This window comes from Monodelphis domestica, chromosome 4 (assembly GCF_027887165.1).
Source record: "Monodelphis domestica isolate mMonDom1 chromosome 4, mMonDom1.pri, whole genome shotgun sequence".
Classification (NCBI taxonomy): Eukaryota; Metazoa; Chordata; class Mammalia; order Didelphimorphia; family Didelphidae; genus Monodelphis; species Monodelphis domestica.
Window position 1 is genome coordinate 416,059,713 of NC_077230.1, and position 26,344 is coordinate 416,086,056.

Sequence of the window (26,344 nt, forward strand, 5' to 3'; positions counted from 1 at the left end):
AGTGCCTAGCACATAGGAGACCCACTTTCCACTAGATCATACCCACCCCCCCTTCTGCCCACAGGCTATGCCCACCTTGTGGCTGGCACTGCCCTGAGCGAAGCTTCTGGATATCAAGACCCTGGGTGGCACTGGTACGGCCCATGATGCAGTCGTTGATGTAGGTGACCCCATCGTCCCCACACACTGGCTCCTGCCGGGGTGGGCAGCTCTCAGGTCGTAGCAGCATGTCAGGCTGACGGGTGCGAGGGTTCACCCAGCACACGCGGTTCAGGTCACTGAGAACAGCCTTGCACGGATCTAGGCAGTGGGGGAACAGATGTTAGCCAGAGGAAGGTGAGCCTGGGGGACCCCAACATCTGGGAGGTCAGAATCTGTCCCCCCACTGGCAGCAACACTCCAGAAGGAACTGGTCACATGCCCTCAGAGCCAGGGGCTCCCAGCACCCCCAGCCTAATCTACTCCTTCTCAGCGTCTCAGAGTGGGTAGATGACTTAAATATAAACATGGAATAGTATATCTGCCAGATCTATAGGAGAGGAAGGAATTTAAGACCAAGCAGGAGATAGAGAGCATTATAAGATGTAAAATGAGTCATTTTGGTTATATTAAATTGAAATTTTTCTGTACAAATTTGGGCAAATTCTAAGGCTTTAAAATGCCTCAGGCAGGGCAGTTAGGGAGCACAGTGGATAGAGGACTCAAGTTGGAAGGACCTGGGTTCAAATCTGGCCTCAGACCCTTCCACAAGCTGTATGTCCCTGGGTAAGTCATTTAACCCCAACTGCCTAGCCCTTGATGTTCTTCTGTCTTAGAACCGATACTGAGACAGACACTGAGACAGAAGGTTAGGGTTTTAAAAAACACCTTCTGCCCTCTCCGCAGTTCCCTGAGTAATGTGCTCCTTGTATAAACTGAATTCGTAAGATGATATTTTTAAAGCACAAAAGACCCTTTGGAATCCTCTAGCTGAGCCCCCTGCCTTTTCATTGCTGTTCAGCCCTTTTAGTTCCGTCTGACTCTTTGTGACCCCATTATGGGGTTTTCTTGGCTAAGATACTCAAATGGTTTGCCATTTCCTTCTCCAGCTCCTTTTACGGTGAGGACACTGAGGCAGACAGGGCGAAGTGCTAAGTGAAGCCCAGGGTCACACAGGTAGTAAGTGTCTGAAGCTGGATTTGAACTCTGGTCTTCCTGACCTCAGGTCCAGAGCTCTATCCACTATGCCACGTAACTGCCCCAAAGCTCCTTATAGCTAATGATGACATAAACTTATATAATGTTTTAAGGACTGAAAAATGCATTCTTCAGTTCCAAGGATTATCCTGATTTTACAGATGAGAAAACTGAGATAAACAAGATGAAGTGACTTGGTCAGGGTCACACAGCTAGTAAGTGTCTCTGGTCAGCTTCCTTTTACAGTTGAGGAAACTGAGGCACAAAACTATCACATGACTTATCTAGCCTCATTGGCCTCAAGATTCAGCTCAAATCCTACCTTCTGTAAGAAGCTCTTCCCACCCTCCCATTACTAGTGCCTTCTGTCTATTCCATAAATAAATAAGGGGTGTATGTATACATACATATATTAAAATATGTACATCTATCTGGGCATGTGTATGTGTGTACATATACACGTCCACATTCTTTGCACACAGTGGTGTTTACATGTTCTCTCCCACGTTAGATGGTAAGCTCCCTGAGGGCAGGGACTGGCTTTGCCTTTCTTTTTAACCCTAGCACTTAGCATACTGCCCAGGCACACAGTGGGTACTTAATAAATGCACACACACTGACTTGCCCACAGTCACACAGGCAAGTGTCAGAACTGATACTCAAACCCGAGACCCTCTGACTAATCCAGTATTCCAGCCCCTTCCCACTAGCCTGACCAGGAGCTCAGTCTCCCCTCTTCCAAGCCAATCAACCCCATCCCTAGATACAGATGCCCAGGACAGTGGGTATCTAGGGAGCCAGAAGAGGGCATCCCCTCCCCATCCAATGGCATTCCCTGGACTCATGTCCGGGTGGATTGGAGATAGGAGACACCTCCAAGGCTACTGAATCTAACCTCCTCATTTTACAGGGGAAAATTGAAGCTGGGAAGGAAAAACGACTTGCCCAAAGTCAATCAGATAATAAGTATCAGCAGTGAGATTTGAACCCAGGTCCAGAGTCAATTCTCTTTCCATAATACCTTGTCCATTCTCCCTCCTCAGGCCTCCAATCATGCTGGCAGAGGAAGCTGGGATGGGGTGAGAGGATGGAGGATCGAGGACCAAGGCTGCTCCCTTTAGGGAATGTGCCAGGTCTCAAGCCAGCTCTCCCCATCCTGGGGCTGGGTCAGGCTTCCCCCACAGGGCTATACCCATGACACCCTAGCCACAGACTCTTACCACAGGGCCCATCAAACTTCTTGACAATGTTCTCCTGCCGGGCACAGGCAAGGCGGTGAAGCTGGCACTCGCTGGGGTAGTCACGCCCATCGCTGCCACAGACGATGCCCTCGGGGACACCGCTGCATGAGGTTGGGCAGATGCACTTGGCCGACTGCCCATCTGCTGAGCGGGCACAGGTGCTGCCAAAGCTGCAGGTCACTCCTGAGCAGGGATCTCGGGAACCTAAACGGAAGAAGGGGTAAGAGTAAAGGAGGCAATGAGGGGAGCCTTGAGGGCTGTGGGAATGAGGAGGGCACTGATGGATACCTTGGGAGCTGGGTATATAAGGAGGGCAGCAAAGAATGGCTCAGGAGTTGGAGAGGATTCCAGGGTACTGATGGGTACCTTGGGAGCTGGGTGGATAAGGAGGGCACTGAAACCACTCAGGAGTTGGGAAGGGTCCCAGGGTACTGATGGGTACCTTGGGAGCTGGGTGGATAAGGAGGGCACTAAAGGATGGCTCAGGAGTTGGAGAGGATTCCAGGGTACTGATGGGTACCTTGGGAGCTGGGTAGATAAGGAGGGCACTAAAGGATGGCTCAGGAGTTGGGAAGGGTCCCAGGGTACTGATGGGTACCTTGGGAGCTGGGTAGATAAGGAGGGCACTAAAGGATGGCTCAGGAGTTGGGAAGGGTCCCAAGGCACTGATGGGTACCTTGGGAGCTGGGTGGATAAGGAGGGCACTAAAGGATGGCTCAGGAGTTGGGAAGGGTCCCAGGGTACTGATGGGTACCTTGGGAGCTGGGTAGATAAGGAGGGCACTAAAGGATGGCTCAAGAGTTGGGAAGGGTCCCAGGGCACTGATGGGTACCTTGGGAGCTGGGTGGATAAGGAGGGCACTAAAGGATGGCTCAGGAGTTGGGAAGGGTCCCAAGGCACTGATGGGTACCTTGGGAGCTGGGTGGATAAGGAGGGCACTAAAGGATGGCTCAGGAGTTGGGAAGGGTCCCAGGGCACTGATGGGTACCTTGGGAGCTGGGTGGATAAGGAGGGCACTGAAATCACTCAGGAGTTGGGAAGGGTCCCAAGGCACTGATGGGTACCTTGGGAGCTGGGTGGATAAGGAGGGCACTGAAATCACTCAGGAGTTGGGGAGGGTCCCAGGGTACTGAAGAATAGCTGGGAGGTGATGAAGAGGAGGGAAAACCATGCCCCAAAGGGCAGCTTAGAAACCATGTGTGAGAAAGGACACAGAGGGAGAATTCCGGAGCTGGGGAAGGTACACAGGGCATGGATAGGAAGCTCAGGAGCTGGGGGAGATACAGCAAGCACTGAGGGGAAGCCCAGGTACCCTTCCCCCCAACCACCTATCACACCATCCTTGGTATACTCACCACAAGGCCCTCGACTGACCACTCGGATCCGTCGCTGCTGGCTGCATTGAGCCCTCTGTAGCTCACACTCATTGCTATAGGTGGAGGCATCAGAGCCACACACAGGGGCCACCACGGTAGGGCATGGGCCTTTTTTGCACACGCATGTGGCCCGGCCAGCACTCTGTTCACATACGGCCCCAAAGCCACATAGCATACCCCGGCATGCTGTGGGGGACAAAAGGGGAGGAAGAGTCACTCAAGGGTCAGCCCAGGAGAAGAGATTTAGTTCAATGGCCCCCATGCCCACTTCATGGCGTGGGCCATTCCCAAAGGGTTCAAGAACTGAGCCTACCACTGGAGTCAGGCATGAAGGAAATAGTGGAGATACACAGGCTTTACATCCTCTCTTTCAATGGGCATCCCACGTCTTCTCAGTTAATAAAACAATCATGAGGAATCCCAGGTCCTCCGGCTTCCCTGTAGGGACAGCTGTGAAGTGGACAGGCCAGATCTCTGAAGGCCTGTGATGGCGGCCTAAGCCCAGACCTTGCCAGCTGGTGGGAGCCACATGCCAGGAACTACTCAGCTCGATTAGTGCCAAAGCGACCCCCTCCACCATCCCAATGGCCAACAATTCCAAGGCAGAGCTAGAGGGAAACGGCCCTCAAGTGCCCCTGCACAGAGACAAATGTACATGAATCTCCAGACACTGGAGCTGTTCTGTCCTTCATTGCCTTTCTCCCTGACTTCCAGGCATGAGGTGGGGAAGGAGGAGGGAGGAAGAAGAAATATAAAAAGTTAAAGATTTGGGAATATGACGGGCACCAAGGTGGGAAAAGAAGAAGAGCAGTACCCCTGCCTTCTCCCATACCACCTCCACTGTGTCCTGGGCAGCCAATCAGCCTGGAGGGTATTGGGAGGAGAAAGGAGAACTGGAAGAAGGGAAAGGATGAATAATGAAGAAAGCTTTTCTTAATGCCCTGGCTCTGCTGCTCCTACTATCCAACAAATCATTGCCCTCAACATCCCATCTATAAAATGAGAGAATCAAAATAGAGCATGGGTTAACTCAAATAAAAACAAATGCCTTAGGGGTAGCTAGGAGGCTCCATGGATAGAGAGCCAGACAGAGATGGGAGGTCCTGGGTTCAAATGTAGCCTCAGATATCTAGCTGGGTGATCCTGGCAAGTCACTTAACCCCCATTGCCCAGCCCTTATTGTTCCTCTCTACCTTGGAACTATGACACACTATTAATTCTAAGATGAAAGGCAAGAGAGAAAGAGAGGAAGGAAGGAAGGAAGGAAGGAAGGAAGGAAGGAAGGAAGGAAGGAAGGAAGGAAGGAAGGAAGGAAGGAAGGAAGGAAGGAAGGAAGGAAGGAAGGAAGGAAGGAAGGAAGGAAGGAAGGAAGGAAGGAAGGAAGGAAGGAAGGAAGGAAGGAAGGAAGGAAGGAAGGAAGGAAGGAAGGAAGGAAGGAAGGAAGGAAGGAAGGAAGGAAGGAGGGTGGGAAGGAAGGAAGGAAAGAAGGAAGGAAGGAAGGAAGGAAGGAAGGAAGGAAGGAAGGAAGGAAGGAAGGAAGGAAGGAAGGAAGGAAGGAAGGAAGGAAGGAAGGAAGGAAGGAAGGAAGGAAGGAAGGAAGGAAGGAAGGAAGGAAGGAAAGATTTTACTTTTTTTGTTAGCCAGTATATACCTATGTGCTTCCCCCGATGGAATATGATGAGCTCCTTGAGAACAAAAGGTCTGTCTTTACTTTTGCCTTTGTACACCTAGCACCCAGCATGGGACCTTAAGGATAGCAGGCAATCAACAAGAGTTTATCAATCAGTCAGTCAACAAGGATATATGGGAGCTTCCCATATGCGGATACAAAGAAAGGGAAAAGGCAGGTCTTGCCCTCAGGGAGCCCACAGTCTAATGAGGGAGACACCATGCAAAAACTCTAAACAAGTGAGCTATAGTCCACACAGGAGGTAGGGGAACGGGAAAGGCACTTCAGACAGACCCATGGCAGAGCTTTGACAGGGCTGGGCACTGCTCATGGAGATGGAGGAAAAACAGAACCAAGCCCTGCCCTCGGGGAGCTTACAGCCTAGTGCTGGAGGCAACATGGGAACCACTGTGCACAAGCAAGGAACCCCGGACTACATGTATATGCCACAGATCTATAGACATATCTACACACAGCCCTTATTTGTCTGCAGAGTAGATGGAAGGTAATCTCAGAGAGAAGGCACTCGCAGTAGGGGAGTCTTTAACCCTTGATTCCTCCTTTCCAGGTTCAGCACAGCCCAGGAGCCCAGAGACAAAGGGGATGGGGGTTTGTCAGAAGGGAAAGTTGTTACACAGACAAGGGACCCCCATCTCTCTGCTATGGGCCATCCCTACTTGAGGAGAGAGAAGAAAAAAACTCAGTACCTCGTTCCTGGCATAGCTGTCTGTGAGCAGACTCCAGAGGGCTCTAACTGCCTCCTCTAGCCCCCTACCACCACCAATGTGCCCCTGGGTCAGAGATGATTGAGAAAAGAGAAGGAAGAAGCACCACATTTGGGGTAAGTAGTGGCCCAGGGGATGCTGGGTGTTGATGGAGAGGAAGCAGACTGTAGGCACAGAAAGAGGGCCTGCCTGCCCTTCAGAGGGGAAGCCTGGGTTTCCAGCTGCTGCTAGGGAACTTCTGAACATGCTGCCAGTCTGCCTCCCTGACCCACTCCTCTGGTCTCTCCCCATCTGCCATTGTTCCCAGAAGCTTTTTCCCAGCTTTACTCTCTTCCCTGAATACCCTATATTACCTGTTACCCAAAGAGCCTGGCAAGAGGAATTAGCCTGGAGGCTCTTACTACCACTACATCCATCTACAAGCCTAAAGTGAGAAGACAGAAGATAGGGGTTGTTCACAGTTAAGATGGATTAAAAAGAATAACTGGCCTTCATGCCTCCTCCCACCCCTCCTCAGATTAGTCCCATTGCTCCCTATTGCCTCCAGATCAAATATAAAATCTCAGTTGGCTTTTAAAGCTGGCCTCTCCCCACCTTTCCTACCTCCCTCCACATCTTCTAGGATCTAATCTCTCTGATATTCTTGACACAAGACACTGCATGCCTTTCTACTGGTTGCCCCTCAAGCCTAGAAGGCCTCACGTCCATTTTCTGGATTCTCTGGATTCCTTCAAGATTCAGTTCAAAACCCACTCTCATCAGGAAAGTCCCCCGACATGCTATGTCTTCCTTCTGAGATTGCTGAGATTTTTACCTTTCTTGTATCCACAGAGCTTGGCACATAGTAGGTGCTACATGGTGCCTGGCACATAGTAGGCACTTAATCAATGTTTGTCAGGCTGACTGAGTAGTGTATTTTATCCACAACAATTCTGTTAAGTGTTACAAATATCATCCCCATTTTACAGAGGAAGAAATTGAAGCCCTAAGAAAACCAGTGACTTGTCAGGGGTAACACAATAAGTTCCTGGGGTGGAATTTGAACCCAGATCTTCCGGACTCCAAGTACAGCTCTTTAACCCTCTACTATGATTCCTAGGGCCTAGCACAGTGCCTGGTATATAGCAAGAGATTAATAAATGTCTATTGATCAGTTAACAGTATGCCACACTGGATTGGAGCTGTGCAGGAAGAGAAGCTAAAAAGAATGAGGAGAGGGGGCAGCTGGGTGACTCAGAGAGCCAGCCCCAGAGACTGGAGGCCCTGGGTTCAAATATGACCTCAGATGCTTCCTAGCTGGGTGATCCTGGGCCTAACCCTTACCCTTCTTCTGCCTAGGAACCAGTACACAGAATTGATTGTAATAGGGAAGGTAAGGGGTTTTTTTTTATAAATAAACAAAGGAATAAATAAGATAAAATAAAATAAAAAGAATGGGGAGAGAAACAATATAATGACAGCTGCAGAAGGGAGTAGATCATTTCCCACTACCAACTTGCCGTCACTCCCCCAGGCTCAAACCCAGAGGACATTCCTTTGTGGGGCAAAGAGACAGCTGCAGGCAAGTCAGGACCATGGAGAGCTCAGCCATCACTCTCAACACTCCCAGTCCAGCCTGCAGCAGCCAGCAAGCTATCAGAACCAGTTCCTATGGTGGGGGAGGGGGCCACACGCACACAGGTCGTGAGGAGCGTGTGAAAGGCGTGTGAGGAGACTGTAAGGAACAGAAAGAAACTGGGGCAGAAGCAGATGACGCTGGGTTCCAGCCGCAGTCCCCAAAACAAGAGGAAAAATATAGCATCAGCCAAAGAAGGACCCAGACCCATCCTGGGAGTACTGGGAGTACTCCTCCACCCTCATCTGGTGCGGTGCCTTCCAGTGAAGCAACCATGAAGGGGGAGGAGACTGTCTGCGTCAGCTCAGAGGCCTCAGCCCAGCGCCTCTTAATCAGGAGAGAAGAAAGACAGCCCAGCTCTGACAGGGAGCTGGAAGGCGAGGGGAGGGGAGGGAGGAAGACAGGGAGGGAGGGAGGAAAGCAGACAGACAGAGGTAAGACTGATGGAATAGGGTGCATTGCCATCTACTAATAACTCCTTTTCAGAGCAGGTGAATAAAGGGGCCCCTCAGTCCCTCCAATTGAGAGACAGACAGACAGAAACAGACAGCTAGAGATAGGAGAGGGAGAGAGGAAGGGGGAGAAAGAGAGAAGGAGGGGGACAGATAGAGAGGAAGGAGGGAGAGAGAGGGAAAGGGGGAGGAGAGGGAAAGGAGGAAGGGCGGAAGAAGGAGAGACAGAGACGGGAAGAACGGAAGGAGAGAGAGGGAGACAGACAGAGATGGGGGGAGAGAGAGAGAGAGAGAGAGAGAGAGAGAGAGAGAGAGAGAGAGAGAGAGAGAGAGAGAGAGAGAGATCATCTCTATTAATGAATTCTGGTGGAGAAGTAGGAAGAGGGTCTTCCCAATTCTACAGTTATTTTAGAGGAAGAGAGGAAAGAAGGGAAGGAGAAAGGGAAGAAAAGAGGGAATCAGGTTCATCTCTATCAGTGACTCCTTTTGGGGAGTGGAGAGAGGATCCCCAAATTATTTATGGAGAAAGAGAGGAAGGGAGGGAAGGAGAAAGGGAAGAAGGGAGAGAGAGTTCATCAATTACTCCTTTTGGGGAATGGTGAGAGGGTCCCCTCCACCCAAGGTCAAGGGGTATACAGAAGAGGCTGGGAGAGTGTGTTAAAGAAGTTTGGTCCCCATGTGTCTATCATAAAGATGAATAGTGGGGAGCAGCCGTGGGGGAGCTGTCAAGAGCCCTTCCTTCATTAAAATGTCATTAAAGTCTAGCAATGGGGCAGCGCCTGGCTTCCTTCAGGGCTCAGTTCATGCATGTACTGGCTCCCTGTAGGAAGCCTTTCCTGATCCCCTTAGCTGTCATGCTCTCTCTTTTCCTCATCACATAATTGATTAGTGTTCTTATTTGGGGAAGTAGGGCCAAATGGGGCATTTCAGCAATGTAGGGAAATTGCCCAGGAATACCCCCTCCATATCCACTCTACTATTTTATAGCCAGAGAGTTGCCTGGGGACATTTGATGGATTAACTAGGAGTTACCCAGCCAGGGTGTGGGAGGCAGGACTTGAATACAGGTCTTCCTAACTCTCAGGCTGGCTCTTTAGAGACACTAATTCACACATATATACTTAATGATCACTTTAGTAATTTTTCAGTCATGTCCAACTCCCTGTGACCCCTTTTGAGGCGTTTTCTTGGCAAAGATATTGGAGCCATTTGTCATTTCCTTTTCCAGCTCATTTGACAGATGAGGAAACTGAGGCCAACAGGGTAAATAAAGTGACTTACCCAGGATCCCATAGCTAGTAAGTGTCTTAGGTTGGATTTGAACTCAGGTCTTCCTGACTCCAAACCACCCAGCTGCTCAAGAGATTGCATGGTATAGCAAGAAGAGATCAAGTTTGGCCACTGACATATAAGCTGTGTGACCTTGAGCAAGTCATTTATACCAGGTTAGACTATAAATTGCAGAGTTGAAGATCTCCTTTGGTAATGAGAGAATAATTCTTAATAAGTCCCATTTGCCTAGCACTTTAAAGCTTCCAAATTATTTTACAATTATCTTCTCATTTGATTCCTATAATACCCCCAAAAGGTAGGTGCTACTATTACCCCCATTGTACAGATAAAGAAACCAAGTCTCAAAGAGATTAAGCAATTTGCCCAGGTTACACAGATAGTCAGCAACTGATGTGGGATTAGAACCCAGAGCTCCCAATTTCTGAGGTCAGGATTCCTCTATTAAGCTGCTCCTATATTAACTTATCTATCTGTAAGTGGGCAGGGTACAATCCACAGTAGACTGTACGCTCTAGGAGGACAAAGACTGTTCTGCATTTGCCTCGGTCTCCCCAGCATGCAGCACAATGCTAAACCCTTAGTAAATGCTTGTTGGTTTGGCTTAGCTGGACAGCCAGCGGGGATGGGGTCCCAGCCTAGACTTCGGACTATGTATGGATCAGAGGGGTCCCCAGATTCCCAGTCGTTCCAAGTCACCCAGATGGGCAGAAGGAGACAGGACCATTACCAGTCACCAGGGGAACCAAGAGCCAGTCCCTAGATCCAGGGTGTCTCTGTTCCCAAGAGGAAGGGCAGGGAAGGGGCCTCCCCAAGAGTATCCTAGCTCCGTCACTGGGAGCTGGCATCAGCTCTTCAGTCCTCCTCCTTCCAGGGAGGAGCAGAGGCAAGAAATCGGAGACTGAGTTCAGCCCCATCATCTTACAGGTGAGGAATTCTCGCCCAAGGTCTCCCAGGGGTGAGTACTGCGAGGCAGGAGATGTCCTTCTGGCACAAACTACTTGTATAACCTTCAATCAGTCACCTCATCTCCTTGGGTTTTGGTTTGCACATCTGGAAAATGGGAGGTTTGGAGGGGATCACCTCTACGATCCCCATAGCTCTGGAGTCTTCCATGGGATATTTAAACTGAACCAAATGCCTCTCGCTACACATCTCTGATGCTGGGTTTAGCACCCAGGCTCTTGCCACTCTCCCCACATTTCCTCAGCCCATGCCAACTATTCAGACCAACAGCATCCTCAACTTGAGACTGAAAGGACCCTTAGACATCACTGAGTCTAACTTCCTCATTTTACAGATGAAGAAATTGAGGCATTTAAGTGACTTGTCCAAGGTGACACAATTAGTACAGGTCTCGGGCAAGATTTGAACCCAGGTCTTCTGACTCCAGGCCAGGCACTCTATCTACTGAGTCACCAGCTGTCTCCTGGCCTCTAATGGCAGAACAAAGCTGGGGGAGGGTCCAAGCTAATGGATAATGGGCAGACAGAGGCAGAGGGAAGCAGCTTCCCAACCGGGAATCTCCTGAGCCCAGCCCAAGCTGCTTCCTCCCAGGGGAGGCTCTGGAGGCATCATCACTTAGAGCGAGAGGGAGGACCACTCACCCACCTGCTGCTCGGGCTCCCAGGTGGCCAAGGCCAGGGGAGGGGGCACTCCATTAGGGGTCGCAGCTGTTTGGGGCCTTAATAAATGTTTCATTTTCTACAGCCATCATGAATAAGTAATGAACGGAGGCAACGACGGCCGTGAGAACTCCAGCTCTGGCCGCTGGGACGACTCCGAGGGCCCCCTGGGTGAGCCGGAGAATGTCCCCAGGAAGGCAGGATGGAGAGGGCCCTGCCCACCCCCCACCAGGCCTTTCAGGCTCTTCATGGGGAAAAAGGAGGGGGAAGCCGCCACACATGCAGGCATGAGCCACTGAGGTTGTCATGGCAACTGGCCAGGTCCTGGATGCAGCTTAGAATCCTCAGTGTCCCCCCCCCAACACATACACTCACACCAACCTCCAGCCCTGGAGAGAAACCCCCAAACCCAGCTCCCCATGGCAGCTCCATAGCAAGGAGAGTGGGGGCCCCGGGGGCAGATCCCTGATCAGGCTGGACCCAGGGATCCCTGAAGACCCTTCTGGACCTCAGGCTAGTCACACCCCAAACCTGGCATGAGTTGGAGTTCAAAGAACTTGGAGCACGACAGCCTGTGGAACAGCCTGTGTCTCAGTTCAAGTTCAAACTCATGCACTTCCCTGTGCCTCAGTTCCCTCATCTGTAAAATGAGGGAGGATAGACTAGATAGTCCCTAAGCTACCTTCCAAGTCTATGCCCAGCTTCCCTATAATTTGGGCTTGAATCCTGGCTCTAACATTCACTGTATCTCCCTGTCTCCATGACTCAGTTTCCTCATCTGTAAAATAAGGAGAATTAGGCTAAATGCTCCCTAAGCTACCTTCCAAGTCTATGCCCAGCTTCCCTATAATTTGGGCTTGAATCCTGGCTCTGACATTCACTGTATCTCCCTGTCTCCATGACTCAGTTTCCTCAACTGTAAAATAAGGAGAATTAGGCTAAATGCTCCCTAAGCTACCTTCCAAGTCTATGCCCAGCTTCCCTATAATTTGGGGCTTGAATCCTGGCTCTGACATTCACTGTATCTCCCTGTCTCCATGACTCAGTTTCCTCAACTGTAAAATAAGGAGAATTAGGCTAAATGCTCCCTAAGCTACCTTCCAAGTCTATGCCCAGCTTCCCTATAATTTGGGCTTGAATCCTGGCTCTGGCATTCACTGTATCTCCCTGTCTCCATGACTCAGTTTCCTCATCTGTAAAATAAGGAGAATTAGGCTAAATGCTCCCTAAGCTACCTTCCAAGTCTATGCCCAGCTTCCCTATAATTTGGGCTTGAATCCTGGCTCTGGCATTCACCATATCTCCCTGTCTCCATGACTCAGTTTCCTCATCTATAAAACAGGGTCAAATAATCTCCCGCACAACCCTACTCACAAGTCCACTATGAGAAGAGCTAAGAGGAAGCCTCAAGCTGCCCAAATATCAGCAGGATCACCGCAGGGCTCAGGGCTGACCATCACAGGTTCCCTTGTCACCCTCTCTGGACCAAAGTCACGACTATGGGGGGGGGGGGGCTCTTTATGAGGGACATGGGCCCCAGGGAGGACGTGGGTCTAGAGTCAGAGGACCTGCATTCGAATCCTGCCCCAGATATTTACTAGCTAGGTGACCTAGGAGGAGGCACTCCAATTCTCCAGACCTCGGTTTCCTGCCAAGTAAAACGAGAGGGGTCGGGCAGAAGTCCCTCCCAGCTCGGAAGGCTGTGATTCTGTGACCCACCGTCCCGGAGCGCCTCCCTGCCCCCCCACCCCTGCTTCCCACTCGTTTCTAATCTTCTTCACTGTTCACTCCCTCACTCCATCATTCGCAGCTGTCTGAAGCCCTCCTTGGAGGTGCTGGAGGCGGTGTGGGCTGCTTTTTATAGCCTGGCCGTGAGATGCTATATTCGACTCCCCCTTTTTCTCATTATTTTCCTGAAGCAGAGGTGGGGGATGGAGAGCCACTGGGTGATTCAGTCTCTGTCCGGCTGGGGGGGGGGGGGCCCAGCCCCGAGGACAAAGGAGGGGGGGGGGCTCTGTTCGTGCATCCGTGTGTGTCCGTGGGAGAGCGTCATCGTGCGCTTGGGTGTACTGGCCGTGTGAGTCCGTGTCACTGCGTGGGGCACCTGGCTGAGTCCGTGGGGCTGCGTGAGATCCTCCCCACGTGAGTGCGTGTGTCTAGGCGGCTCCTCCAGAGGGTCGGAGAGAACGTTGGCACTGTGATGGCTCCCCTGGGCCTCCCTGTCTCTTTGTGTGCCTGCGGCTGGGATGGATGTCTCTGGGCCTAGACATCAGGTGTGGGTGGGGTGGGTGACCAGGGACTGGGGGCCTCCATCCTGCCACTCCCCCCCTTGGCACCTGGCCCCTGCCCTGGCTGGAGAGGGGAGCATTCTCTTAGCAGCTCCAGGCACAGCATTCCCTCCAGAGCTGGGGCTACAGTCATCTGGCACTCACATTAACCTCAAATTTATGGATATACATCTGTGATCTCCTTTATCTTCACAACGACCCACTGAATGGAGGAGAAAACTGAGGCTCAGAGTGGTAAAGGCACTAAGAAGCCTCTGAAGCAGTATTTGAACCCAGGTCTCCTCTCTCCACTTTGGGAAGGGAGGAAGGGGGTGGGGTTTGCCAAACCCTTGCCACTCTCCTCACAAAAGACAGATGGGGGCTAAAGGAGAGCCCCCAGACCCATGAAGTGTGCTGCATTACTTACTACCTAAAGTGCTTCGAGGCAGCTGGGTGGCACAGTGGATTGAGAACCAGACCTAGAGCTGGGAGGTCCTGGGTTCAAATCTGTCCTCAGACTTCCTAGCTGTGTGACCCTGGACAAGTCCCCTTAACCGCCCCAGTGCCTAGCCCTCACAGCTCTTCTGCCTTGGAACTGATGCATAGTATTGATTCTAAAACAGAAGGTGAGGGCTGAAAAAATAAATAAATAAATAAATAAATAAATAAAGTGCTTGTCAGATGGCAGGATGGGTGGGGAAGGGGAAGCCCCCAGGCCCTTCCAGACACACAGCAGCCTGGCTGGGAGGGAGGGATGGGAGGAAGCAGGTACCTGATCCTCACCCCGTTTGTTATCTCCTCCCAAAAGAGCCGGGACAGATGGACAAGGGGGAACAGGGAGAGGCACACCCAGAAGAGCTGGGTCACAGGCTCAGAGATTTCACATTGCAGAGGGACCCACTGGCTGCTCCATCCCCATCCATCCTCCCTTCTAGATGGTCAGGAATGCTGCACCTCAGATGGGACCGAGGACTCTCTCTGGCTCCCATCCATCCATATCACCCAGCCCCTCCTCAGAGCTCCTCAGAGCCCTCCCCTCTTCTCCAGGCCTGGGCAGCCAAAAGGGGAGGAAGCAGGAATGAGTTGAGGGGAAGATGCCAAGGAGCCCCAAGGACTCGCCACCTCAAGAAGCATCAATGGCTCACCACTGCCTCCAGAATAAATAGAAACTTCACAGCTTGGTCTCTAAAATCCTTCACAATCCCTCTGGCTTGTATGTAGCCTGTGCTTCCGGGCTAATTGCACATTCCCCTCCCCCAGGTACTCTATGGTTCACCCAAACCAGATCAGTTGTTCCTGTTTCTTAGATCTGACAACTCATTTCCCATTGCTATTCCCAGCACCTGCAGTTCCCTTCCTTCAAGACTCAGTTTAAGGGGGCAGCGAGGGTGGCATGGGGGTCAGCCAGATCTGAAATCAGGAAGACCTGGGTTCAAATTCAGCTTCAGATACTACCTAGCTGTGTGACCCTGGACAAGTCACTTAACCCTGTTTGCCTAGCCTTTACCCTTCTGCCTTAGAGTTGTTACTAAGACAGAGAATGAGAGTTTAAAAAAAATAAACCTCAGTTTAAAATTTTCCTTATCTCCCTAGTTATTGGGGGTTTTCCCCTCCTGGAATTCCTTTGCACATACTTCTCTGTGGACATATGGTAATCCTCCAGTAAAATTCAACAATTCAACTCTCCCTAAGCCCCTCCGATGTGCCAGGCACCAGGCTGTGCTGGGGAAACTAAGATAAAAGTGCCCTCTCTATGGTAGGAAACGCATCCACACAGAGAATGACAAAAGCCTTTTCCAGGCCGGCAGCTTGAGGGACTGAAGGGGGAAAAAAGATGGATATACATCTCCTTTGATCTTCTCAACAACCCATTGAATGGAGGAGAAAACTGAGGCTCAGAGTGGCAAAGGCACTAAGAAGCATCTGAAGTAGAATTTGAACCCATGTCCACTGCTGCCTGGAGAAGACAGCACATTAGCTGAGTTTAGAAGCCAGGCCTGAGTGAAGAAAACAGAGTATAAAGGTATTGTGTTCACTGATTTCTCAATCACATCTGACTCTTCGTGACTCCATTGGGGGTTTTCTTAGCAAAGATACTGGAGTGGTTGGCCATTTCCTTCTCTAGCTGATTTGACAGGAGAAGAAACTGAGGCCAACAGGGTAAAATGACTTGTCACAGGTCACACGCTAGTAAGTATCTGAGGCCGGATTTGAACTCAAGAAGATGAGCTCGATTATAAAGGGCTTCAGATGCCAAACAGAGAAGCTAATATGTGATCCAAGAGGTCATACATAGGTGGTTTATTGAGCGGGGGGGGGGGGGGGGGGCACACTCTAGGAATATCATTTTGGCAGCTGTGGCTTGGCACAGAGGGACACTTGAGGCAGAGAGACTAAATCAGAGGCTTTTCCAATAGCCCATTTGAGAGGTGCTGAAGGCTTGAATTAGGGGGCTGGGAAGTTCGAAGAGGAAAAGGGGTTGATGGGAAATAAAGAACTGCCAAGATTTAGCAAGTGGTTGGATGTGAGTGAGGATGAGGGAGCGGGGAAGAGCGAAGGATGACTCCAAGGTTGTTGCCTTGGGGAAAGACAGAAGGACCCTCAGCTGAAATGGAAATGTTAGGAAGAGGCGTGGATCTCAGGGGAAAAGACACTGCATCTGTCAGGGGCATGTTGTGTCTGACATGCGTAGAGGATGCTGGTCCTCGGTCCTTTTCAGTCATTTCTGACTCTCCATGACCCCATTGGGGGTTTTCCTAGCAAAGACACTGGAGTGGCTTGCCCTTTCCTTTTCAGCTCATTTTTACAGATGAGGAAACTGAGGCAAACAGGATGAAGTGACTTTCCCAGAGTCATACAGCTAGAAAGTATCTGAGACCAGTGTTTAACACCAGCGGGTCTTCCTGACTTCAGGTTCAGTGCTTTATCTACTGGCCCAGTGAGCTGCCATAGGAAGCAGGTCTAGCACTCTGGAGGGTGACCGGGGCTGGAGAGAGAGGGATCTGGGAGTCATAGGCAGAGCAAAGGCAGGTGGGAGTTGGAGGCACTACCTGTGGCAGCCAATGGGATCACCAGTATGAAGTGTGTGGAGAGCAAAGAGGGTCCAGGACAGAGCTCTGCCGTGTGCCCAAACATTGGAGAATGGAACACGAACAATGATATTCTTGAAAAGGAGAGGAAGGACCATCAGGCAGACAAGAAGACAATCAGAGGGAAAGACGGGGAGGACCCAGGAGAGAGCAGCAGCCTGAAAACCCAGGGAGGAGAGAGTGCCTGGGGGGAAAGAATGGCCAGCCAAGTCCAGAGCTCTAGAGAGGTCATGAATGATGAAGATGAGAAAAGGTCATCCGATCTGACAATGAAACAAGCACTGGGATCTTAAGAAAGGTCACTTGCAGTTAGTTGACTGATGAGGTCAGCAGGCAGGGCTGGGAAAAACTGGGGAGAGGAGGAAGTGGAGGCAGTGGGAGCAGATAGTTTTGTCTAGGTGTTTGGCAGAGAAAGGAGAAGAAATATGGAGAGCATGGAAACTTGAAGAGATGGCAGGGTCAAGTGAGAGGGGTTTTTAAGGCATGGGTTTTTTAAGAAACAGGCTAAGGGGCAGCTAGATGGCTCAGTGGATGGAGAGCCAAGCCCAAAGATGGGAGGTCCAGGGTCCAAATTTGGCCTCAGCCACTTCCCAGCTGTGTGACCCTGGGCAAGTCACTTAACCCCCATTGCCTAGCCCTTACCACTCTTCTGCCTTGGAACCAATACACAATATTGATTCCAAGATGGAAGGTAAGGGTTTAGAAAAATGTTTTTAAAAGAATCAAGATATAGAGGAGAGAGAGGAAGGAAAGGAAAGGAAAGGAAAGGAAAGGAAAGGAAAGGAAAGGAAAGGAAAGGAAAGGAAAGGAAAGGAAGGAAAGGAAAGGAAAGGAAAGGAAAGGAAAGGAAAGGAAAGGAAAGGAAAGGAAAGGAAAGGAAAGGAAAGGAAAGGAAAGGAAAAGGAAAGGAAAGGAAAGGGAAAGGAAAGGAAAGGAAAGGAAAGGAAAGGAAAGGAAAGGAAAGGAAAGGAAAGGAAAGGAAAGGAAAGGAAAGGAAAGGAAAGGAAAGGAGGGGAAGGAAGGAAGGAGGGAAGGAAGGGAGGAAGGAAGGGAGGGAGGAAGGGAGGGAGGAAGGGAGGGAGGGAGGGAGGGAGGAAGGAAGGGAGGAAGGAAGGAAGGAAGGAAGGAAGGAAGGAAGGAAGGAAGGAAGGAAGGAAGGAAGGAAGGAAGGAAGGAAGGAAGGAAGGAAGGAAGGAAGGAAGGAAGGAAGGGAAGAAGGAAGGAAGGAAGGAAGGGAAGGAAGGGAGGGAGGAAGGAAGGAAGGAAGGAAGGGAGGGAGGGAGGGAGGGAGGAAGGAAGGAAGGAAGGAAGGAAGGAAGGAAGGAAGGAAGGAAGGAAGGAAGGAAGGAAGGAAGGAAGGAAGGGAGGAAGGAAGGAAAGGGAGGAAGGGAGGAAGGGAGGGAGGGAGGGAGGGAGGGAGGGAGGGAGGGAGGGAGGAAGGAAGGAAGGAAGGAAGGAAGGAAGGAAGGAAGGAAGGAAGGGAGGGAGGGAGGGAGGGAGGAAGGGAGGGAGGGAGGAAGGAAGGAAGGGAGGGAGGAAGGGCAGGGGAGAGGAATCCAGAGTATATGAGATTTAAAATCAAGGAGAGGTGATGCTCAAAGAAGCAAGCTCCCAGAGGGACCCAGAAGGGAAGGGATCAAGGATTCGGGGGGGGGGGGGGGGGGGCGGGGCGGTTTACAAGGCAAGTGTAAGCTCCCTGAGCAGGACTATTTTTTAATCTTAATTTTTGTCTTCATCTCCCCAATGGCTCACACAGTCCCTTGTACTCAGTAGGTATTTAATAAATGCTTGTTGGATTGGATTAGATTGGGCAGAACCGCTTAGTTCAACCAAGATGCCATGCCCCAGGGCAAAGCTGGTACCAGCAATGGGCCCTTTGGGGGAATAATGAGAGAAACCGTAGTTTCCTGATCCTTCCAGAGCAAACCACCCACACAAGCCCCGTGGGAGGAGTGCAGAGACTAGGCTGAACTGGGCAAAAAGGGAATCACAGCATCATTCAATCTTAAATCTAGAGCTTAAAAGGAATCTCAAAGGCCACCTGCTTCAAGCCCTATGTCCTTACAGATAAGGAAACTGAGGCCCAGGAGGATAAGTGACTTTCCCAGGGTCACACAGGTCCAGGATTTTAGTCCAGGTCCTCTCACTCCAAAACTAGAGTTCTGGCCAGTCTGCCAAATCTACGCCAAAGGATGCTTTCCCAGATGAAACCAGCCAAATGTGTCTCCAGAGCCCTCTCAGAACAGAGCGGCCCCACATACTGCCTCCCTCTCTGGATAGTGATGGCTCACCAGCATCCAATAGACAATCATAGATGGGAGGTTCAGCAAAGAGCTGGAAGCCCCTGGGGTTCACCCTCACCTGGGTTTGCCTTTCTCCAGCCTCTGGCCCCGCCTACAACAGTGGGTCTAGCCTGACCAAGACACAACCCAGAGCAGAAGGAAAGAAGGAAGCCGCCACACTTCAAGTCCCAGCCCTTCCTCCCATCCTTCCAGGCCCAGCCAAACTCCTTCCAGGAAACCTCCCCAGAGTCATCCCTGTCCTGGCACCCCAAGACCTAACAAGGGAAGCCTGGTCATACCACAAGATCACAGACTTAAGGAGCCTCAGCAGCCATGTAGCAGCCAAACCCCCCATTTAACATATGAGCAAATGGACCCAAGGACTCACAGGTCATAAAGCACAAAGGCAGGGACTTGAACTCAAGCCTCTGACTCCAAAGCCTTTCTCACAGTGACACTAAACTATCCTAAATTCTTCTTTGTGTCAGCTCCCCAATGTACCAATCTAGGTGGGTAGAGGAGAGTATTGGCCAACACCAGTGGACCCAACAAGGGAAGATGGCCAAGCAGGTACCCACTGGAATAGGCAGTCAGTCTAAGTCACGTCCAACACTGCATGGCCCCCATTTGGATTTTCTAAGCTGAGGTGCTGTAGTGATTAACCATTTCTTTCTCCAGCTCATTTTACAGATGAGGAAACTGAGGCCCACAAAGTGAAGTGACTTGCCCAAGCTCCCACAGCTAGCAAATAAATGCATGAGGCTAGATTTGAACTCAGGGAGAGGAGTCTTCCTGACTCCATGGCACCACCTAGCTGCCCCAGCGGGATCTTACTGAGCTGTGAGGAATGCAGAGAAGCCTAGGAAGAGGCTCGTGAACAGATGCAAAGGGAAGCCGGCAGAGTCGGGGCAACAATATCCACAAAGACTGCAACAATGTAAACCTAAGGATGTAACAGCCACAAAATAGAAACTGAACCTAGAAATGAAGAGGGGGCGCCTGGCCCAGGAAAGATGAAGAGGGGGCGCCTGGCCCAGGAAAGGAGATGGGGCCACACTCTCCTCTCTGCAGAGGGAGCCCCACAGAGGATGGCGAATGGGGCTTTCGGGGAGGAAGGGAAAGGATGCTTCCTCCCCGCCCCCCCCCTTCCTTTTCTTTGTTAGAAGCAATGGCTGCCTGAGAGGGGGTGGGGACGATGAAGATGCAGTAAGGACAAAAGAGATCAATCCAGGATTTTTAGAAGACTGACAGGCTCCAAAAAGCAGAGGGAGGCAGTGGGGTGGGGGAAGAGAAGAGAGGAAGGGAGGCTGGGGGAGGGAGGCCCCACCTACACCCCTGCCTGTCAGACTCCTCTCTAGGAACCTGCCATTCTCACAGGGTCCTGTTCCTGCTCCTCAGATCCAACTTCATAAGGGAAGATGGGAGCACAGGGTGACCTGGAGTGAGGCTGCCCCTTGGACTTCCTGCCCCTCTGCCCCCTGGGCCTGTCCTCAATGACTCATTGCTCTCTCACTCCCACATACCTAAAGCCACCCTAGCACATGAGGAAACCAAGGCACCAATGGAGCTGTGACTTGGGCAGGGTCTCCTAACCTAGTATGATCTGGGTTGCCTTTGGGTCTCCCTGGAACCCTACCGGGTCACCAAAGGAGAATTTTCTTTTCTCCCACACTAGTGTCTGCCAAGCCCCAGAGTCCCACTACCCCCCAGAGGAGTGACTAAGAGAGGCGGGGGCTACAAGACTAACTGTTCTGTATTAAGAATGGGAAGATCTGCATCTAGGGCTTTAGATAAGTCTATGTGAAGGTCAGGCGGGAAAGAAGGGCTGGTGGGGGTCAGGGAAATTGGAGTTCAGGGAGTGAAATGAAGGGCCCTGAGGACTCCATTAGCAGGAGGGGGCTCACTTAAGAAGGGACACAAGGTCTTAGTGAGAAAAGAATAGTCTCAGGGATAGGGGCTCACCGAGGGGGGTGGGGGCTTAGTGAGGAGGATGGGGGTTCAGTGAGAGGGATGGGGGCTCAATGAGGAGATTGGGGGCTCAGTGAGAGGGATGGGGGCTCAGTGAGGAGATGGGGGCTCAGTGAGAGGAATGGGGGCTCAGGGAGGAGATTGGGGGCTCAGTGAGATAGATAGGGGTTCAGTGAGAGGGATGGGGGCTCAGTGAGATAGATAGGGGTTCAGTGAGAGGGATGGGGGCTCAGGGAGGGGGATGGGGGCTCAGTGAGAGGGATGGGGGCTCAGTGAGAGGAATGGGGGCTCAGGGAGGAGATGGGGGCTCAGTGAGAGGAATGGGGGCTCAATGAGGAGATTGGGGGCTCAGTGAGATAGATAGGGGTTCAGTGAGAGGGATGGGGGCTCAGGGAGGGGGATGGGGGCTCAGTGAGAGGGATGGGGGCTCAGTGAGAGGAATGGGGGCTCAGGGAGGAGATGGGGGCTCAGTGAGAGGAATGGGGGCTCAGGGAGGAGATGAGGGCTCAGGGAGGAGATGGGGGCTCAGTGAGGAGATGGGGGCTCAGTGAGAGGGATGGGGGCTCAATGAGGAGATTGGGGGCTCAGTGAGATAGATAGGGGTTCAGTGAGAGGGATGGGGGCTCAGTGAGATAGATAGGGGTTCAGTGAGAGGGATGGGGGCTCAGGGAGGGGGATGGGGGCTCAGTGAGAGGGATGGGGGCTCAGTGAGAGGAATGGGGCTCAGGGAGGAGATGGGGGCTCAGTGAGGAGATGGGGGCTCAGTGAGGAGATGGGGGCTCAGTGAGAGGAATGGGGGCTCAGGGAGGGGGAGGGGGGCTCAGTGAGAGGGATGGGGGCTCAGTGAGGAGATGAAACTCAGTGAGAGGAATGGGGGCTCAGTGAGAGGGATGGGGGCTCAGTGAGAGGGATGGGGGGCTCAATGAGGAGATTGGGGGCTCAGTGAGATAGATAGGGGTTCAGTGAGAGGGATGGGGGCTCAGTGAGGAGATGGGGGCTCAGTGAGAGGGATGGGGCTCAGGGAGGAGATGGGGGCTCAGTGAGAGGGATGGGGGCTCAGGGAGGAGATGGGGGCTCAGTGAGAGGGATGGGGGCTCAGGGAGGAGATGGGGGCTCAGTGAGAGGGATGGGGGCTCAGGGAGGAGGATAGGGGCTCAGTGAGAGGGATTGGGGCTCAGGGAGGAGATGGGGGCTCAGTGAGAGGGATGGGGGCTCAGTGAGGGAGATGGGGTACTTAATGAGGGACAGTGGGGTTCAGTGAGGATGGAGCTTAGTGAGAAGGATGGGGGTTCAGCAAGGATGGAGCTCAGGGAGGAGGATGAATCTCAGTAAGGAGCCTGAGGCTCAGTAGATAGGGACGGAGCGTATTAGGGAAGACAAGGGTTTGTTGGAAACAAATGAGGACTCCCAAGAGGGTCTCTGAATAAGGATGGGGGGGGGGTGTAGAAGGAAGGCACTAATTCATTCATTGGCCGAGCAGTAGGGGCTTTCTCAGACCAGTGATGTATCCATGGGAACTCTCGGTACAGTACAAGGAGGGGGGCTGCCAGCAGGCCGGTGTCTGGGTGAGGTGGGCCCTGGAGGGGGGCCTCCCTCCCTCCCACCCGCCTAAGGCTCCCAGGGTTCCTGGAATGGTCAAGTCCGAGGCAGGCACATGGTCTGTGCTGCCCCATCCCCTCCCCCTCCCAGTGTGCCCATCCAGAGGTCACTGGGTCTGTGGAAGCCGCCTGGGCTAATGAAGTTAAGATCATTAATTAAGCAGTCACAGCACAGCTCGGTCCTCTGGAGCAGGGACAGGGTGGGTGGGAAGATCAAGAAAGACAAGAAAGTCTTCCCGGGGGTCACAGGGGCAGCCAAAAGGGACTTCAAAGGCAGCCCCAGAGGCCGGCGGGGGAGGCCCACCACAGCAGCTGGGCCGGGGCTGCTCTTCTCCAGAAGACACACAGCAGAGGCACACCCGGCCTATCGCCCATCGCACATAGCTGTACACTCACACAGACACAAGGCACGATGCATACAGAACGAGGCAGCTGCACGACCAGCCAGAGGAGGGATGGAGGGGGGTGGCAGGGCTCCCCCAAGAACTTCTGGGCCCCTGGAGGTTCTCCCTGGGCCCTCCTGCCACCCAGAAAAGGGGAGACTCCCACTAGACCATCGTTCAAGGCTCAGCTCAGGGCCTCCTCCTCTGGGAAGCCTCCCCTGACCATGGTGCAATGGGGCTTGCTCCGCAGCTTCCTGATAGCCAGTCCTAGCCGCTCTGGGACGTGGCACTTAATTATAAGCTGTCTCCTCTCCTAGGAGCCTAATATTTTCTGTGGGAGAGTCTTGTCTCCCCAGACAGACTTCGAGTTCCCCTTGGGCAAGGCCCGTCTCTTCCTTCTCCTTCCCCCCAAGCTTAAGGCCAGCCCCACTATTCAACTCCAGCAATGGGGTATTTGAAGTTGGGGGGGGCCACGGGGGTGTTAAATAACACTAAATAGTAAAAGCTCGCTTCACGGTTACCTTGTTAGGATCTCACAACCCTGGGAGTGAGGGGCTATGATTATCCCCATTTTATAGATGGGAAAACTAAGTCGGGGGGGGGGGGGGGAGTGACTTGCTAGTAACTCTCTGAGGCTTGATTTGAACTCAGAACTTCCTGACCCCGAGTCCGACTCCCTATCTACAGGGTCACTAGATCTAGCCACCTACTTTGTGGTCCTGGGCAAATGGTTTCGCTTTTTTTTAACCCCTTCCCTTCTGTCTTCGAATCAACACTAACTATTGGTGCCAAGGCAGAAGAGCAGTAAGGGCTAGGCAAGGAGGGTTCGGTGACTTGGCAAGGAAGTGTGGGAGGCCACATTTGAACCCAGGACCTCACAGAGTCACCTAGCCGCCCCCAAATAATCTCACTTCCATGAATCAATTCAAAAGCATTACTGAAGGGTCTGCAATGGGCCATCCGGCTTGCTGAGCCTTGAGGATACAAATGCAAACGATGCAAACAATCCCTCTTCTCTCCATCTCTGACAAGAGGACAGAAGTTCTCCAGGAGAGCTCCGCTTGCACCCTAGGTCACTTCACTCTTATGGGTCTCAGTTTCTTCATCAATAAAATGGGGGGGGTTAGACCAAATGAGCTAGAAAGGGCCCTCGAGGTCAGGCAGCCCCAAGCGCTTCCTCCCCTCAACCACCACCACCATTTTGCCAGTGAAGACACCAGAGCCCTCCACAAGATCATCCACAGGGAAAAAGGCAGGACTTGAACCCAAGGCTTCCAAGGACGCCCAATGCTGGGCTTTTCCCACTGTGCTCTGTCACCCCTAAATCCTATCATCTTCATCCTAGAATTTTGTTCAACATGGCAGACAAGCTGGCTGGACTCGCCCTCATCACCAGGCACAATCCTTTTGGGGGGAGGGCAGGGCGGGGAGCCTGCAGCAGAGGTCAGGGCCTGGGTGAGGCTACAGACAGGGAACAAGGGCCTGGGGGCAGGAGAGCCCTGAACATCTGTCTCCTTAACAGCTGGGAGCCTCCCTCCCCATCAGGCTAAAAGGTCTCCATTCTTCCCTGTCTCCCATTAGCTCAATTACAGCCTGGAAGGCTGCAGGGACAATGAATGGTCCCACTCACCCTGATGGATGGGGGGGGGGGCAGAGTTGGAGAATAGGACAAGGGGAGTCTGGGATATTCCCTCGGGCCCATGCGGACCCCCAGACTGTCTCCCCAAAGACAAGGGCCAACTGGCAGGACGGGGAGCAGGGTCTGGCCCCAGCGGGGCAGGGGATCCATTGGTGAAGTAAAAATGGATCACGAGGGACAAATAGAGGGTCCTGGAGGAGGGAGGGAGAGACAGCAGGGACCCCGTCCCTCCCTCCCCACAGAGTTTCCGCTCTACAAGTCTGCTGCAAGAGGAGTGGCTGCTGGGTTTGCTTCTGGACCCGAAGCAGCAGGGATGCTCATTAACAAGGTTAGTGCTAATGAATGAGGCTCAGGAACATGGCGAAGGAAGGGAGCTCCAGGAGGGGAAGCAGACAATCCTTTTCCATCCTAGGATCCCTGCCCGGGCCCCGGGATGAGATCTGGGTCTTCCCCCTTTAATCCAGGAGAGCCCCGCTGAGCCAAGGGAGGACCTTGTAGCGCCTCCGTCCTTTGTCAGGAGGGGTGATCCCCTCCCAAAGGGGTTCAAGCCCTGGGTCACGGCATCCACTGACCCGTGCTCCCTGCACTCATGGGACAATAGGGCCATTGATCTCTTCCCAGAAGCTCTCCTCGAAGCTATCTAATCCATGCCCTCATTTTACAGAAGAGGAAACTGCGACCCAGAGAGAACAAGACATTTGCCCAAAGACACACAAGTGCCACGCAAGATTTGAACTCAGGATCCCCGACTCCAGAGGCAAGACTTTTTTCTACTTTCCCTCAATGGGGCAACCAGGTGGCACAGCAGATAGAATGTCAGTCCTGGGATCTGGAAGACTCCTCTTCCTAAGTTCAAATCTGACCTCAGATACACACTAGCTGTGGGACCCTGATCAAGTCACTTAACCCTGTTTGCCTCAGTTTCTTCATCTGTAACACAGAAAAGGAAATGGCAAAATTACTCCAGTATCTGCCCCAAAATGAGGCCACAAAGAGTCAAACTTGCCTGAAAACAACTGAATAACAACAGCTTTTCCTGAATACCTTTAACTGATCTAACAGGCAGCTTCCCCCAGGGAGCCTGGAGCTGACTCACTTCTCTGAATGGGCCTCTCCAGCCCTGACCATGGCCCCAGCCTCCCCAGTCACACCATCTTCCTCCTCCTCCTCTCCAAGGCCTCCCTTTCAGCTGCCTAAGTCTGGTCGAATCAGAGAATTCCAGAGCTAGACAGAACCGTGGAGCTCCTCAGTCTAACCCCCCTGCCTGACGCACACAGCATCTCCCGAGTCTGCCTTCCTCCTCCTCCTCCTCCTCCTCCTCGTCCATGGCCTCTAGAGCTGATGGGGAACAGAAACTGGTCTCCTTCTAAGAGGTCCCCCCAGTCACCCAGGCTTAGAGCTCTCAGGCATGTCCTTACACCCACCCCTCCTCCCACGAGAGACCTCGGCCATAACGATTGCCTGGCATCACCCTGGGGTCCAAGACGTGCTCCCCTTGCTTTCAATCGTTTATTAAGCACCTCCACTGGTCCAGGCCAACGCCTTGAATTGGCCTGTCCTCCCTAGAGCCCTGACCTCCACCCTGAGACCCCATGAGCCACCCAGAACCCTCCACGCCGGGTCCTCTGACCCCATCAAAGAGAAGCTTCTCCTCTCCCCAATGAAGCTTCGAGGGCACCGCAGAGATGGGCCAGCGCCTGGCATGGCAAAGCCATCAGACATCTATGGCAGTGGTCACTGGGCTGGGGAGAGAGCGTGGCCAGTTGGCCCAGGGAGAAGGCTGACCTCTGAGCATGGTCCTTGAGCCCCAACAGCGGACTGACCCCAAGCGCAAAGACACCGACCCCCCAATGATGACCATCTTGTCAGCAGCCAGAGTGTGACCTCTTGGGGGCTGGATTTTGGCCATCGACTCCCCCGCTAGCCTGATCACATCTTCACCCACTAGC

At 52.4% G+C, this 26,344-nt stretch overlaps 1 protein-coding gene across 7 annotated transcripts in view; it reads right to left on the reverse strand.

Moving 5' to 3' along the window:
- The window catches only part of AGRN (agrin), a 102,630-nt gene that overhangs the window by 31,854 nt on the left and 44,432 nt on the right, over window positions 1–26,344 (reverse strand). For all 7 annotated transcript variants that reach the window (XM_056796057.1, XM_056796059.1, XM_056796058.1 and 4 more), the window contains 3 exons: window positions 3,773–3,979; window positions 2,397–2,621; window positions 76–300 (listed from right to left, as the gene is read on the reverse strand). In XM_056796057.1, the coding sequence (XP_056652035.1) occupies window positions 76–300; window positions 2,397–2,621; window positions 3,773–3,979 (657 nt within the window). The remainder of the gene's footprint in view (window positions 1–75; window positions 301–2,396; window positions 2,622–3,772; window positions 3,980–26,344) is intronic.